Source organism: Calonectris borealis, chromosome Z (assembly GCF_964195595.1).
Source record: "Calonectris borealis chromosome Z, bCalBor7.hap1.2, whole genome shotgun sequence".
NCBI classification, from domain to species: Eukaryota; Metazoa; Chordata; class Aves; order Procellariiformes; family Procellariidae; genus Calonectris; species Calonectris borealis.
Window position 1 is genome coordinate 23,624,205 of NC_134352.1, and position 14,995 is coordinate 23,639,199.

The window sequence follows — 14,995 nt, forward strand, 5'->3', positions numbered from 1 at the left end:
CCCGGGCCATTAGCTGCTTTGCTGACATGGAAGTGCCTTGCAATGAAGGGCAGGCAGACTGCAGAGGCAGCTGCAATCCTCTTTTGCCATGTTCTTTTTTTTTTTGCATGTCCTGGCACTGGAGGATCCATTTCTAGCTCATTTTCTGGTTCCAGGAGTCCAAGTGAGTTTCTGCACGTGTCCAACGTGTTCTGCTCTGACAGCGAAGCTGAGCACAAGGGTGCTGTATCGGGAGCTGGACAGCATGCACGGGATGCCCTGCTGAAAGCTCCAGGCAGTCTGCAAGGCGTCGTCCAGCTGCTGGCTGCTCAGCCTTGCACGGCTCGGGGCCACCACAGGACACGGAGCCAGAACCCAGCAGGGGTCTGCCCTGCTGCACAGACCAGCCGCCCGCAGGCAGGCTGGAGGCTCTCCGCAGGGACGGAGCATCCTACAGGCCAGTGCCATCCCTCCCTACCTGGGGACGCTGCTGAAGAAAAGTCTGCTGTGTGCAGGGGACAGCCAGGCTGGGCACGTCCCCGCCTGCAGTAGGACAAGCTCTCGCCGCAGCCCCGTGGGCAGAGGGAAATGTTCGGGCCCCACGAGTGAATGGCCGCCGGGGCTCGGCAGCATGTTTTTGATTATTTTTTTCAAGGTCAGTTGTATGCTTCCTTTCTCCCTACTGTGGCAGGTTATGTGCTTGAACTCTGATTTTAGATTTTGGATTTTTTGGGGGTTGGTTTTAGTTATATCCTCTTTGGATTACTGATATGCAACATATAGCACAGCTATGGCATTGTTTGCCAGATGTAATGCATATGGCAATTGTAGTGTTCATTCTCTGCCCCACTTATTTTCTCCCCAAAGCAATGGAGAAAAAACCCACATTCCTAATTATTCATGGACTGTTACCAGTACTGTTTTTTCACTTACTGATCAAAACCTCACTCTCCCGTATGACAGTGAGGTAACGTATTTTTACCTAAATGTGATTCTATGGAAATTTGTTTTAATTTGAAGTATCAGTGGTGGTTTTCCTGCATTCAAATTAGACACCTTACATTATGAAAAGCTACAAGACTGAGAAGCATGAACTAGCTGTGATTTTGGAAAAAAGAGAAACATGTAAGAACAGGGCAACTGAGATGAAACACAGTTTCTAAACTTTGTTAACTACAGTTAAACAAGTAGAAAGTGTCCTTAAAGGCCACCAGCTCAAAAATATAAACCCAATATCATTAAGTATATAATTTCCTAATTTCTAATTACTAGAGGAATTAAAATTGCCATCCTTGTGTAATACAGTGCTAAGCTCATGAGTTAGATGTTTGTTCTGAAGTCATCCATAAACTCATGCTTGTTGAAGTATTGCGAATGCACAGGCAAATTAGTCATTTTGATAAGCAGCCGTTCATGCTGACTCTCACTCTTGGTAAAACTGAAGCAAACCTATGATTTCATTCTTACTTTGTTAAGGAGAAAACAGGATTACTTAAAAGTGCCAAAGCCTTTTTACTGCTGAAAGGATGACTAGATCTACACCTGTTGCCCCAGCTGACAAGATCTGCCACAAAGCGCTCCTTGATATTGCACTCATAATTCTGTTATACAGGTCCCACTCCAAGCCTGAATTTAAAACCATGTATCTGAAATGTTTTGGGTTTAGGGGATTAATTTATGACCCTATTCTAAGGAATAGTTTGATTTTCTCTATGTCAAAAAAAATTACTTTAAGATAAATTCAATGTAAGCAATATTCAAATATTCATAATTGTTATGAACTCTATAAATTTTTAGTGTTTTCCATTATGCCTTTTATAGTCCAAATTTCTCCTAATGCCTCTCCAGTATTTTTTTAGTAATTTCAGCATTTTTACGATGGTCAAACTTCTTTCCATGCAAGTAATGAACTTGCATCTTAACATATCTTTTGATTATTAAGCTTCAGTGCTAGAGAATATGAGTTTAGAAAAATTTAACCCAGTGCCAGTTCTGAAATTTAGTTTTAGCCCCCCTGCTTTTTAGGGGCTTTTTGAATTTTGACTTTAGGAAGAAGAATTTCACCTTGGAAAGAGAAAATGTTAACATCCTCACATTAAGTGCAGCATACTGTAAATAATAAAACAACGTACCACAGTACCCTGGAGTTCCACAAACTGTCTTCATGGTCACCTGATCTTCCACAATCTTGGAAAGTCCGAAGTCAGCTGTTAAGATTGTTTAGGAATATTAATGTTCTTACTTCCTTATAAAATCCTTTTTTTTTTTTACATTGTATATGTAATTGAAAGAACATTTATGCATTAAATAAACAGTACTGTCATTTCCAGAGATGAGGATCAATTTAAAGAATCTACCCAGACTGTAATCCAGAAGTAAAATTTGTCCATATAAATGAGTATCCCTGGCTCTTGTTTGACAGAAATGTAGCTTGTATTTTATTGTGAAGACTGCACAAAGCCAATACAATGAGATGCCTACGGGCTTACAAGCAGCGATCCAGAAATGCATTCTAGGTATATATTCAGCATCCACTCTGTGAGTAATCCAATAAAATTAACAGAACAATTTTGGGTTAAAAAATTGTGCATTAGTGATTTCTTGGGTAAGAGTCAGAGTATGCAGTCCCTGCGAGACAAAATCCCAGCAGTATTTTGATAGAGGACTTCTAGGGGCATGGAGATTGTGCCAGGAGAACAGGATCATCCTTTTTGCAGCGTTTCCACCCTGAATTACTACTCAGACAGCAAAAGCCTTCATGACATTACATGTTGTACTTGCATGACTCACTTTTTAAAAGACATAAAACCCGAAGTCTTTACAACTCTTTTAATTTTCACTGAGAATAAACTGAGCTTCTTCAAATTTCAATTTAGGTGATGACAATATCTGGCCTTAAAAAATGCAAAATAAAAGCATTTTTTTTTGTTACGGTGAATATAAAAGGGAATGTTTTGACTCAAAATCAGGATAAAAATAGTTCATATTTTATTCCAGAAATGCATAGTTAGGGTTCACTTGTCCCTAAATGGTTATAATTTGTGTATTATTATTTATCTAAACAGAAATATACTTTACTTTTATAAATACCGTCACTCATTGCAAATCTGATTTCAATTTAAACAAGGCAATAATCTTAACCAGTGGCCGTCAAACCAAGGCCACTGGCTGCTGCATTAAACTATCACATTACAGCTGTTTAGAGCCTTTCCAGGAAAGGTAAGCACTAGGATAAAATGTAAATTAAGGTACCATCATCCTGAGATGCAAGACTTTCCTAGAAAGTTATATTAAATTGCTTGAGACTAGTTTGTGGAAATCTGGCTCCTGAAATCCACGGTGAACACCGGCCTGATGAACATGGCAACACTCATTTCTTGCATGCTCATGTGCTTCCACACTCCCCGGTAAGGGAGCACGAGGTGGTATTTCCAAATCGATCTCAGGAGCATTGCACACAGCTCCTCTTTGCTCAAGCAAAAACTGGGCATACCCAGCATTTTTGGAGGTCATGCCCTTTGAAAGTGGCCACCGTCCCCAACAGAACTGGCATGATACATCCCCATTCAGGAGAGCCTGGTCTCACCTTGTCCCTCTTCATCCCCCCCATGGTGCTGACCATGCTTCAGATAGCTTCCCTATGCTCTTTGCGAAGATCACTTCTTACCCTTCAAATCTGCCTTCAAAACAGAAGTCAGCCTTGCTCAGTTTGCTTTCTACCACTTACCTGCACATTTGTACTTTCATGCCAATGAATCTTTCCTCTTAGAATACTAGTTTAATGAAAAAAAGGGGCACAGAAGTGGTGCACACAGCTATATGCTGATCTCATGATCCTTCCTGTTCCTCCTGAGCTCTTTATTCTTTGCCACATTCTGCACCATTTCGGCTATAAATTCTCTAAGCAAGCATCTAGTTTTGTATTGGTTTTAAAAATACCATGCTCAGCTGTGCTGCTGAAGTAGTAACATGCTGTTCATTTGAGTATAAGCATTAGCTTTGAATAAAGTGGTGGTGAGATGTATATACTGTAAACATCAGTTAGCACGTATTACTGGTACAAAGGAATTAGGGAAGCATACATTTAATGCTGCTCACCAATTTTTAGTGGTGCATCCGGTGCTGGTGTTGCATAGAGTAGGTTTTCTGGCTTCAAGTCACGATGCACAATTCCATTTGCATGCAGGTACTAGAAAAAGAGAAATTCAAAACATTTAAGTGAGAATAAGATGTTATGGTCAAGCATGAGTTAACACCTTCCTAATAATCTATAGCAGCAGATTAATAATCTGCTATGTCTGTGACACAGAGTCACTTAATTAATTTTTAGCAGCTGTTTTTCTGCAAACCTGCTCAGCACAGGACGCTTGGATGCATATTGTAATCTGAATGGGAAATTAAAATTTGGGAAGGCAAAGATAACATCACGTCCATTTGAGAAGAAAAACACCTCAGAAAGTATTATTGACTTTTTAAATACAGTGGTAGCTTCTAGGAAGTAATCTAATAGATGTGAGATGCCAAAGTCTGGCTCAGAGGAAGGTAGTTTCTGCACATTATAACATTCTGAGAGATAAGAAAATGGTCATACAACTATTAAGCTATTAAATAGACACCTTTGAGTACAAAGGGTGCAGTATGTATCCTGGGCTAACTATAAAATCCTTGAGGTCCCTGGAGCAGACTTCTCAAGGGTTTTAAAATCACCCAATTGCAGAGTCTCAAAAATCCATCTGTCTTGCTGAAGCATATGCAGTACATGTGAATTCACTCACCACTGAATTCCTTTAAAGATGCTGTTCCTGCCTTGCACTAATAGAAAGAAGAATTTCTGGAATATATGGCTGCCTCTTACGCTGCTATAGACAGACATAGAAAAAATATATAATATACTGATAGACAGAAAAGGATAAACTAGTGAAACAAATCCTGTATTTTTTATTGATAAAACATTCAGCAGAAACCTCTGAGGACTTGGAAGAAAGATGCTTAAGGCTAGAATCACATTATCTTATTTCAAAGTCTCTTGGTCTACATTTTAGTAGCATCTCTCTCAGCTGTGTTTTCACTATTAAAAAAAAACTGTGTGTGTGCACTGTTATGCAGCAAATGACAAATGGTTGAATATTCATCTAGAAAGCACAGCTACAGTGTTCACTTGAGTTAGCATCTGAGATGAATTCTTGACTGTGTATCTCATTGGAATTTTAGTTTGTATGAGTTGCCAGTGATTAAATAACATTAAGTAAGAATACATTGCTCTTTCCTTGGGCATTGTTTTAGTGACACTGAGTGCTTTTTCAGTGTATGTTTCTTGCAGCGCAATAAATGTTTTTTGTTGACTTTCTCTAAAATCCTAAAGTGGCAGTATTTGTCATGACGTGGCTTGTGGAGATCCAGCCAAAGACTCTCATCTACTTTACTTCTCGTCTAAGTGCTTGTCCCAGCTGTGTTTTCTACAATGAGATAGCTAATCAGTTATCCGAGGTAAAAACAGGCAACAATGTATGGAAACTGATGGATTGCACGCTGCTACATCATTTAATGCAGTCACATCTGCATGGCTGCACACAATCATGTCCACCCTGGATAAAAGTATATCCTTATCAGCCAGTGAAGACATAACTGTAGCAAAGATGCTCCCACAGCATAACACTGATGTGTTTGACATGCAGAGGTAATAGTGGCACACAGGGAGTGCCCCAAAAGCCATCAAGTTGGAGCGGACAGAAAGAGATGTCTAAACTGATCTGTGTTCCTGTGCTGCAAATCAGTTTAGCTGACTCTGTAGGAGTGAGAAGAATCAGACATTTCACGATCGCTCTGTGGAAAGCAGACACTTCCGATTCATTTGTACAAAAAAATGTTGAACAAATTTGTGCAGAGAAATGTTCCAGCCAAGTCTGCAGCCTTTTAGCAGGTCCTTTTTTACACATGCCCATAATCTTAAAAACATTTTATGATGTAAGGCTGAAAACATTGAAATTTTCTTCTCTTCCCAGAATTGCATTTTTGTGGGAGGGAAATTTGGGGAAAAACTTTGGGAGAAGCTGTTCAACTTTTCCTCCCTTTTAAGTTGTAAAGTGAGACTGGCTCCCAGGGCTCCTTTCTCAGACATAGCAAGAACTATAACCAACGACATCTTCTTGCGCCTCATGACTGACTGACATTTTAAGAGATTTGTATTGAACTTGCAGCGTAAACTCTTTTTTTATTAGAAACTCGTAACACCCCCATGTAGGGAAATTTCCCTCCTCTACCCAGCCCACCATTTGCAGAAAACTCGCGGCCAAGGGTGCCCAACAAATGTGAATTCCCTCAATAATCTAGCCCATGTCTTTCAAAGACTGCCACTGCAATAGTCTGAGCTCTCTCTCTCGTGTCCACTTCTCACAACACCCGCAGCTCCTCCTACCCTCTCCACCACACCTTCCCTTATCTCCCCAGCATCCTAGCCCAGAATTCCTGCCCACTCATAGTACCTCCTCTGACCTCTCCCTGCGGTCCACATAGATCCCGTCACAGTTGCTACAATCCCTAATCTCAGTCCGTGCTGCTCTGTCCTCTCTCTTCCACCATTTCTTTTGCTTGACTTCATATTTGGGCATGAGGTGATACCTGTGGTGCTCAGACCAGCCACGCGTGCGGCTGGGGCTGCCCCAGGCTGCCAGGTCACAGGTTTAACAGACCTACTGTTGGCATCTCATATCTTCGAGACCTAGCCTCCGGTCAAATTTTGTTGAGCTTGGCCAATAGGGTCAATAGTTTTGTCGTGAACTAACAGATAAAAGGGCAAAATGGACAAAACACTTGCCAGTGTTTTCACTGATGCAGAAATCCCATTCTTCAACCACACAAAAGTATCAGCTCGCATCGTGGATCCCCAGCCCTCCGAAGGGAGAGACCACTGGCTGGACTTCTGTAAAAGGTACCTGCCTCAAAACAGCCTTGTTACTAAAGGTCTCCAGCACACGCAGCGACCTCCTGTTCTCCAGTCTGAGCCACCTGTCATTCACTGAGCATGTCTCTTGCTCCACAACCCGCTACGAACAGGACCTTCCAAGACTGTATCCATTTTCAGCATTGGTCCCTTACTTCGTAAATACGCTGGGACTTGTTTGCAAATTTTCACCAGTCCCAACAGCTCTGCTCCCCAAGTAGCATGATAGCTCTTGGAATTGAAGACTACTTGATAATTACATTGTCTTGTATATACGTGAACAGTATTCTGAGTTAAACTATCTTGATTTAGAAACAGATTTAGTTAAGTTAGCACAATCCACTTTCTATAACACTTATTTCAATTTATGTATGCTCTATTTTGGTTGCTCTTCACTATATTTCTCACATACTTATTTTAATAAGCTTCATGGTCCTTCGCAGGCAGTGCCTCTGCAGCATAAGTTCAAGGATAATTGTTTCTCTCTCCCAGTTTGGAGTACAGCTTTGGGCACTGCGTACTCTCATTGTAAAATAGACAACCTCTGCTCTACTATTTATGCATTATGTCTCTTAATGGCTAAATGATGTGATTAAATGAGGGCCCAGGTATCACGCCAGAGCAGCGTACTGACTCAGTTTATGATCTAGGCATTGCTGAATTACATCACTTTCCCTACCTATAAGATATGGACAAGACCTGAAAAACATTTGAACAGTTTTTAGATGCACAGTGCTGTATAACAGTTTAACATAGCATGCACATAAAATGTGATCAAGACATGATAGTCTTATAGTAGCTAAAATGTCCTGTTTTCACTGTCTTCTGATTTTCAGTAGACAATGGCAAGCACTAAAAGATAATAAAGACATGGCAGTTCTTTGATTGCAGCTTTGCTTATTTGTGTTAGTGAAATAAGGTAGATACAGAAAATTTATATTTACATCAAAATTCTGTATTTCCATGGCAACATTAGATGGATATATTTAGCTCTAGTTATGTCCTGTAACATCTATGTACACAGGATCTCACAGCAAGGCCTGTGGAAGAAGACTTTGTGGAAAAAGTCTTCCCCATGAACAGTTTCATCTGAGCAGCTGGCCAACGGCACAAGGAAGAGAAATTATGCTTTCTCCTGTACCTTCTCCTCTGATTTTTTTTTTTTTTGAGCACCACATCAAGGCAGGTGCCATAAATAGGGACAGTATTGATTTTAAGGAACATATGGCTATTCCACTCAGCGAAAGAGAATGAACAAGAAAAAGTAAAATGGAAACACTAGAGACCCTGAGCAGTCTGTATTAAATTAGTGAATTTAAATGCAAAGGAAATAGAATAAATACTGAAAAAATATATTTGCATATCCTATGATCACACTTCCTTTTCAATTGCTTTGGCCAATGAGATGTAAGTAGGCCAGGCGGGTGAATTGGCTGTGCTTCAGGCACACAGTAGGGTACTGCGTTATTAGTGTAGAGCATCTCAGATAATTTGGGAGAAATGTATTCTAGCAAAATTGAGTATGATAGCCTTATTACTCTTCGATAAATGTTGAGGAGAGACTCAGCATGACATTAGGTGGGAATAATACACAGGCCCTCTTCTGAAAGACTTACCGGTTAAAATAAAGGCAGCCTTCATCTTGGCCTTTATTCCCACAGTACACAACAGCAACTCATGACTGAACAATTGCTGTGACTCTAACTGTGACTGCAGCAGAAAGATTTTTTTTTTCTTTTTCTTTTTTTTTAAGCTTCTTTCTAATTGCTGCATTAGAATTCCTTTTGCTCTTGTTTTATCTTTAATAATTCAGGTTCCTATCTAACTTGAAAGATTTTATGACAAAAGGACAAATGAAGACAATGCTTAAAACTCTGGCCTTTTTCCTTAATTTTATTTATGGTACCTATTACACAGAACTGTAGAAAAGTAGGGCTGAAATGAATCTGAATCATCTACTCCTCTCTATGCTCCTAGGCAACATCAATTACATCTACAACAGTTGTTCGTCCACTTTATGCTTAAAGACCTCTGATACTAGTGACTCTGCAATTTCCCCAAGCAATTTATTACAGGGCTGTGCTATCTTGACCATTAGAAAGTACTTCCCTGTGATTTACCTGGATCTTGACAGGGGCAGATGAAGCCCATTACTTTGTTTATTATATACCGTAGAGGCAGAAAGCAGATTATTCGCTTTTTTGCAACAGCCTTTCGAGTACTTGTTACCATGTACACAATCATTCTTCTCCCTAAGACTAAAGGACTCTAGTTTGCTCAGTCTTTTCTTACAGACCATCTTTTCTAGACTTGTGATCATTCTTGTTGCTCTCTTCCAGGCTCTATTGGCTTGCATCAATGTGTTGAAAATGCAAAAACGTATTCCAGCTGTGGGCTGACAAATTTTACAGGATGTATTCATAAATCTGTTTGCCTTTTTTGCAACATATCCCACTCCTCTTTGCCTTTTGATCCAGTGTAACCTTCAGGTCCTTTCTGTTTTGTTCCCACTCCCGTGTTTTTACTGTTGACTATTCAATTTCATGTACAATTTTGTCCTTGACAGCACAGAAAGGACATTGAATTTTACCAAAGTTATTTTATTTCTAATCCTACTCTCCAAAATACTTGCAGTTTCTCTCAATTTTATGTTGTCCAAAATTTTCGTAAGTGTACCCTCTATTCCATCATCCGAGGCTGTCCACAAAAACACTAAAAAAGCAGACCAGAGAAGATTTTTCCTGAACCTCCTCTCTTGATATCTTTAGATACACTGATAGATATTCTCTCAGTACAGACAACCAGTCTCCATCCAGCTTAAAATCATATCACTGTGACCACATTTCACTAATTTATTGTGAGACTGTCAGGTGACATTTATTTTAATAAGCTGCATGGTCCTTCGCAGGCAGTGCCTCTGCAGCATAAGTTCAAGGATAATTGTTTCTCTCTCCCAGTTTGGAGTACAGCTTTGGGCACTGCGTACTCTCATTGTAAAATAGACAACCTCTGCTCTACTATTTATACATTATGTTTCTTAATGGCTAAATGATGTGATTAAATGAGGGCCCAAAAGCCCTCATGTCAAGTATGTATGATACCTTCTGTTCCTCCCCTACTAACAGCACCTCTTACTCTGCTTGAGAAAAAATCAAAGTATTTCGGCGTGACTTGATCTTGACAAAAACTTGCCTTGCTGGTGACCTCCCTGCTTTGTTATCTCCCAGGCGCCTCATATTCCTTTGCTCCTCCTTATTTACTGCAGATTTTTTTCTGGGGAGTGGAGTCAAGGCAGCTGGTCTATAATTCCTCCCTTCCTTCGCTTGAAGTGAGTGCTACATACATCTGCTTCTCTGCCCAGCCTCCATCAGAAGTGAGTGTTACCTATTCAATCTGTTTCAGACTTAAAAAGCTTGCTCTTTGAAGATTGTACTGTGAAGGTCACCGGGTGCAACCAATTAAAACAGATCTAAATTATTTGATACTCTCTGACTTAGTCTTTTTTTATTGTAGGCTCACATTTTACTGCTCAGTCACTGCTGTTAATTGTGCTAGGCATCTAGTTATAGCTGAACTTTTACTGAAAACCAGTGGGACAAAAAAAAGACAAAAACACTGCTGCCTTCTCCTAGACATCTTTCAATAGGTCTCCTTCACCTGGGTTTCTTCTTATGAGCATGATTTATTTTGCTACGCTTCTTATCTCATGCTAGATGCATCTCATTTTCTGCTCTGGCTTTTCTGACTTAATCCTTTGAATTCCTGCTATTCTTCCAACTCAGGGTTAAACCTGTTTTCTGCTTTCTGTATATTTTGTGCCTGTGTTTAACTCCAGGATGGGCTATCCCTGAGCAACAACCTTCTGAACTGATGAGAAACCAGCTGATCCCTGATGACACTGCTATGCTCCCAGGGTCCTGCACTCTCTCTGACAGGCACAGGACCACTGCTGGCAGTGTTGCAAGTTCCCTTCTGTCAGCAAGTAAGGGAAAAGTCCTAAAATACCTTTGTTTCCACTTGTGATTGTGTGCTGCACAGCCTTTGGGTTTCATGATGTCTCCTCATTAACCAGGGGATTTTGATGTCAACTGGATCCCAACTCTGGACAGCATCTCCAGTGTTGCAAAGAACAGAGCTCCGGCAGCAATGACTGTCCTCACGATTATTGTTGTGCATATGCTCTAACTCTTTTGTGAACCTCTCCTGTTCACTAGCTCTTGGTCTGGCTTACAGACCCTCCTGCTGTGTATGAACCTAGCTCCCTCGTAAAGTTGCATTAGACAATCAAAGAGATGGTTAAGGGAGCTCCACCTGCACCTCTTGTTCACACCCAGCTCACACTTGCCCTCCCAGGCAGTGCTGCTTTGTACAAGAGCACACACCACCCTCCCAGGTTAGTGCTGAACAGCCACTGCCATGGAAATGCTCTGGATCAAGGACCTAGTGCTCCCTTTTCTCCTCAGACAAGACGACGGTTTTCTGTGTGCATTGGTTTAATAGTGGGGAGAAACCTATGGTCTGGTGTGGCTGGGGCAGTGGTATCATTATACGAATTTCTGTCCAGGATGCCTATAATACGACTGCCATATTCATGAATATCAGATTTGCACGTGTTTTCAAAAGGAAAATTTTTACCAGTTTTATTACTCCACAGAATATATTTAGGACTTGCATGTTGGATTTATTACAAAATCAAGCCTGTAGGGTCCTGAAGGGAGAATCAAAGCCATACATACCAATTCAACACTGGACATCTTCAGCTATAAATGCAGTCACTACAACCTTAAGAAACTGAAAAGAGCATGTTTTTTTCTCCCTTTTCAGGAACGTCTAGACTTGTAATTAAGCGTTTTCTGTAACCCTTACAAAAGCGTGTCATTGCATAATAAAAGCTACTGCACAGTAATTTAGTTTGATTACAGCCATATGCTGTTTGATAGAGATGTGGTTAATTGATAAAGTGTCTGAAGCAGTTAAGAGAAAGTTTAAATAGACTTTTAATAATCTAATAGGACAAAAAAAATATATATTCCTATTTTCTATTCCAAGGAAGGTGAGTGAGCTCACCTTACATTTATAGAACGGCAAAGACAGCCTCTATAGAATTCATGTCTAAAATAATCGTTCAGCACGGATCTTACAGAGTACAAAGAAATAATATAGAATCATAGAATCATAGAATCATACAGGTTGGAAAAGACCTCTAAGATCATCGTGTCCAACCGTCAACCCAACACCACCATGCCCACTACACCATGTCCCTAAGGGCCTCATCTAAACGTCTTTTAAATACCTCCAGGGATGGTGACTCCACCACTTCCCTGGGCAGCCTGTTCCAAGGCCTGACCACTCTTTCAGTAAAAAAATTTTTCCTAATGTTCAATCTAAACCTCCCTTGGCACAACTTGAGGCCATTTCCTCTTGTCCTATCGCTAGTTACTTGGGAGAAGAGACCAACACCCACCTCGCTACACCCTCCTTTCAGGTAGTTGTAGAGTGCGATGAGGTCTCCCCTCAGCCTCCTCTTCTCCAGGCTAAACAACCCCAGTTCCCTCAGCCGCTCCTCATAAGGCTTGTGCTCCAGGCCCTTCACCAGCTTCGTTGCCCTCCTCTGGACGCGCTCCAGCACCTCCATGTCCTTCTTGTAGTGAGGGGCCCAAAACTGAACACAGTATTCGAGGTGCGGCCTCACCAGTGCCGAGTACAGGGGCACGATCACCTCCCTATTCCTGCTGGCCACACTATTTCTGATACAGGCCAGGATGCCGTTGGCCTTCTTGGCCACCTGAGCACACTGCCGGCTCATGTTCAGCCGGCTGTCAACCAGTACCCCCAGGTCCTTTTCCTCTGGGCAGCTTTCCAGCCACTCTTCCCCAAGCCTGTAGCGTTGCCTGGGGTTGTTGTGGCCGAAGTGCAGGACCCGGCACTTGGCCTTGTTGAATCTCATACAGTTGGCCTCGGCCCATCGATCCAGCCTGTCCAGGTCCCTCTGCAGAGCCTTCCTACCCTCCAGCAGATCAACACTCCCGCCCAACTTGGTGTCGTCTGCAAACTTACTGAGGGAGCACTCGATCCCCTCGTCCAGATCATTGATGAAGATATTGAACAGGACCGGCCCCAAAACTGAGCCCTGGGGAACACCGCTCGTGACCGGCCGCCAACTGGATTTAACTCCGTTCACCACAACTCTCTGGGCTCGGCCGTCCAGCCAGTTTTTTACCCAGCGAAGAGTGTACCTGTCTAGGCCGTGAGCCGCCAGCTTCTCTAGGAGAATGCTGTGGGAGACAGTGTCAAAGGCCTTACTGAAGTCCAAGTAGACCACATCCACTGCCTTTCCCTCATCCACTAGGCGGGTCACCTGGTCATAGAAGGAGATCAGGTTGGTCAAGCAGGACCTGCCTTCCATGAACCCGTGCTGGCTGGGCCTGATCCCCTGGTTGTCCCGCACATGGCTCGTGAGCACCCTCAAAACCAACCGCTCCATGATCTTCCCCGGCACCGAGGTCAGGCTGACCGGCCTGTAGTTCCCCGGATCCTCCTTCCGGCCCTTCTTGTAGATGGGAGTCACATTGGCGAGCCTCCAGTCGTCCGGGACTTCCCCAGTTAACCAGGACTGCTGGTAAATGATGGAGAGCGGCTCGGCAAGCTCCTCCGCCAGCTCCCTCAGAACCCTCGGGTGGATCCCATCCGGCCCCATAGACTTGTGAACATCCAGGTGGCATAGCAGGTCATGAACTTCATCCTCTTGAATTATGGGGGGTTTATCCTGCTCGTCGTCCCTGTCTTCCAGCTCAGGGGGCTGAGTACCCTGAGGATAACCATTCTGACTACTAAAGACTGAGGCAAAGAAGGCGTTGAGTACCTCAGCCTTTTCCTCGTCCTTGGTGGCAACGTTCCCCCCCGCATCCAATAGAGGATGGAGATTCTCCTTGGCTCTCCTTTTGTCATTAACATACTTATAAAAGCATTTTTTGTTGTCTCTCACGACAGTGGCCAGGTGGAGTTCTAGCTGGGCTTTTGCCTTTCTAATTTCCTCTCTGCACGACCTAACGCGATCCCTGTACTCTTCCTGAGTTGCCTGACCCTTCCTCCACAAGTGATAAACTCTCCTTTTTTCCCTGAGTCCCAGCCAGAGCTCCCCGTTCAGCCAGGCCGGTCGCCTTCCCCGCCCGTTCTTCTTGCGGCACATATGCATCATTCAAAATGTATACTTAGTCATACACTTATATACTTATATACTTATATACTTATATACTTATATACTTAGTCATACACTCCACATTGGTATAGACTTCAGAAAACAAGACACATGCAGCTTGGGGTAATCAAGAGAAGTCTAAAATTTCACTTTGAAATACACTTGCAGAAGTGTACCTAGAATTTTTGCTTAAAGAGCTTTAAAAAAAAGACACTGTCAGTGATAGTGTCAGAACCCAGCTCCAGAGGAATCAGCAAGGTTCCAGTAATAAAAGTGTGAAATCAAGTTACATACACAGCATAATCTTCCCTCTGCCACTATTCCCTTACTGCAGTCACATTGGCTTTGGGGCTGAATGAACAGAAGACCATTTTATCATTGCAGAAGACAAGACCAACATTGATTTCTTTTCTGAATATATTTCAGCAAGTTTTGGATTTCTGTATCTGGATAACAATAAAATGGAGTCTTAGAAAGGCACCAAATAATGAAAGCTTCTGCAAACATCTTGCAGAAAACCTATTCTTTGCACTTGTCTTGCTTTTACTGGTTGCTCTGGGAAATCAGAGTAAGCCATTATGTCTGCTACTTGATATACTGACTTCCAAATATTTTCATAAAACTTCAATTAGTTTAGTTAAACTCATTTAACAGAATATTGTTTTAGTGGAACAAAGAATATTTGCCTTTGTACTTTGTATAAGTATGCATTAATACAATTAATTTCATGTATGATTTCAGATAATAAAACTGTGTATTATAAAAAAGTATGAAGAAATGCATCAGCATAGATGCATAAATTCAAATCTGTTTATTTTCTTTGCTGGTCTACTATATTCGAAGTGATGAGATAGCTCAGAAGGAAAGTTCTAAATTAA

General features: G+C 41.8%; 1 protein-coding gene across 1 annotated transcript in view; it reads right to left on the reverse strand.

Annotated features, from left to right (window-relative positions):
• The window catches only part of CAMK4 (calcium/calmodulin dependent protein kinase IV), a 169,699-nt gene that overhangs the window by 15,893 nt on the left and 138,811 nt on the right, over window positions 1-14,995 (reverse strand). The window contains exons 6-7 of the mRNA XM_075137891.1: window positions 4,078-4,168; window positions 2,112-2,186 (exon numbers count right to left, since the gene is read on the reverse strand). Coding sequence (XP_074993992.1) covers window positions 2,112-2,186; window positions 4,078-4,168 — 166 coding nt within the window. The remainder of the gene's footprint in view (window positions 1-2,111; window positions 2,187-4,077; window positions 4,169-14,995) is intronic.